General features: G+C 58.2%; 1 protein-coding gene across 1 annotated transcript in view; it reads left to right on the top strand.

The window, feature by feature from the left end:
- The window catches only part of LOC108509814 (dysferlin-like), a 33,407-nt gene extending 33,195 nt beyond the window's left edge, over positions 1-212 (top strand). The window contains exon 12 of the mRNA XM_017839400.1: positions 201-212. Within this exon, the coding sequence (XP_017694889.1) occupies positions 201-212 (12 nt within the window). The remainder of the gene's footprint in view (positions 1-200) is intronic.
- The last annotated feature ends 725 nt before the right edge of the window (positions 213-937 follow it).

Below are 937 nucleotides of genomic sequence, written 5' to 3'. Positions count from 1 at the left end.
CCTGCTCCATCCCCTGCTCCATCCCCTGCTCCATCCCCTGCTCCATCCCCTGCTCCATCCCCTGCTCCATCCCTGGCCCTGCTCCATCCTCTGCTCCATGCCCTGCTCCATCCCCGGCCCTGCTCCATCCCCTGCTCCACCTTAGCTCTGCATGAACCCCCTTGGAACTTCCACGGGCAGTTTGTCCGTCCTGTCCTCAGGAATTATTTTAGGACGGAGGAGTCCCCTTGCAGGGATTCCAGTGTCCTTCAGCTGGTAAAAAGAGCTGGAAAAAGTGGGAAAGCTCATTTATGGCCTGTTAGAGGGGGGAAAATGTGTCCCATTCCAAGGTCCAGAGGAGATCCCGGAGATGCTCCAAGGGCTGGAGCCAGGCTGGGAGAGCTGGGGGGGCTCCCCTGGAGAAGAGAAGGCTCCAGGGAGAGCTGAGAGCCCCTGGCAGGGCCTGAAGGGGCTCCAGGAGAGCTGGAGAGGGACTGGTGACAAGGCAGGGAGGGACAGCACACAGGGAATGGGTTTAGACTGGAAAAAGAGAGATTTGAGTGGGATATTGGGAAGAAATTCTTCCGTGGGAGGGTGGTGAGGGGCTGGGATGGAATTCCCAGAGCAGCTGTGGCTGCCCCTGGATCCCTGGGAGTGCCCAAGGCCAGGTTGGAGCACCCTGGGATAGTGAAAGGTGTCCCTGGGTGGAACTGGATGAGCTTTCAGGTCCCTCCCAGCCCCAACCATTCCCGGATTCTATTCAGTTCCAACTGCAATTCCAAGCCTCGGGATGGGCTGATGGATGAGAATTCCTCTAATTCTGTCCTCTCCTCCTCTTTCCCAGAGTGATTTGTCCTCCAGCCTGGACGAGGTGAGTCTTTAAGGATCCCTTGCTTTTCATCTCGGGCTGGGGCAGATTTGCCTCCCTGGGGGAGCCCCTTTTTCCAGGAGCATCCGG

This window comes from Lepidothrix coronata, unplaced genomic scaffold (genome assembly GCF_001604755.1).
Source record: "Lepidothrix coronata isolate B3197 unplaced genomic scaffold, Lepidothrix_coronata-1.0 Scaffold409, whole genome shotgun sequence".
Lineage (NCBI taxonomy): Eukaryota > Metazoa > Chordata > Aves > Passeriformes > Pipridae > Lepidothrix > Lepidothrix coronata.
The sequence above is the reverse complement of the archived record's forward strand: the minus strand, read 5'-3'. Positions and strand labels throughout refer to the sequence as shown.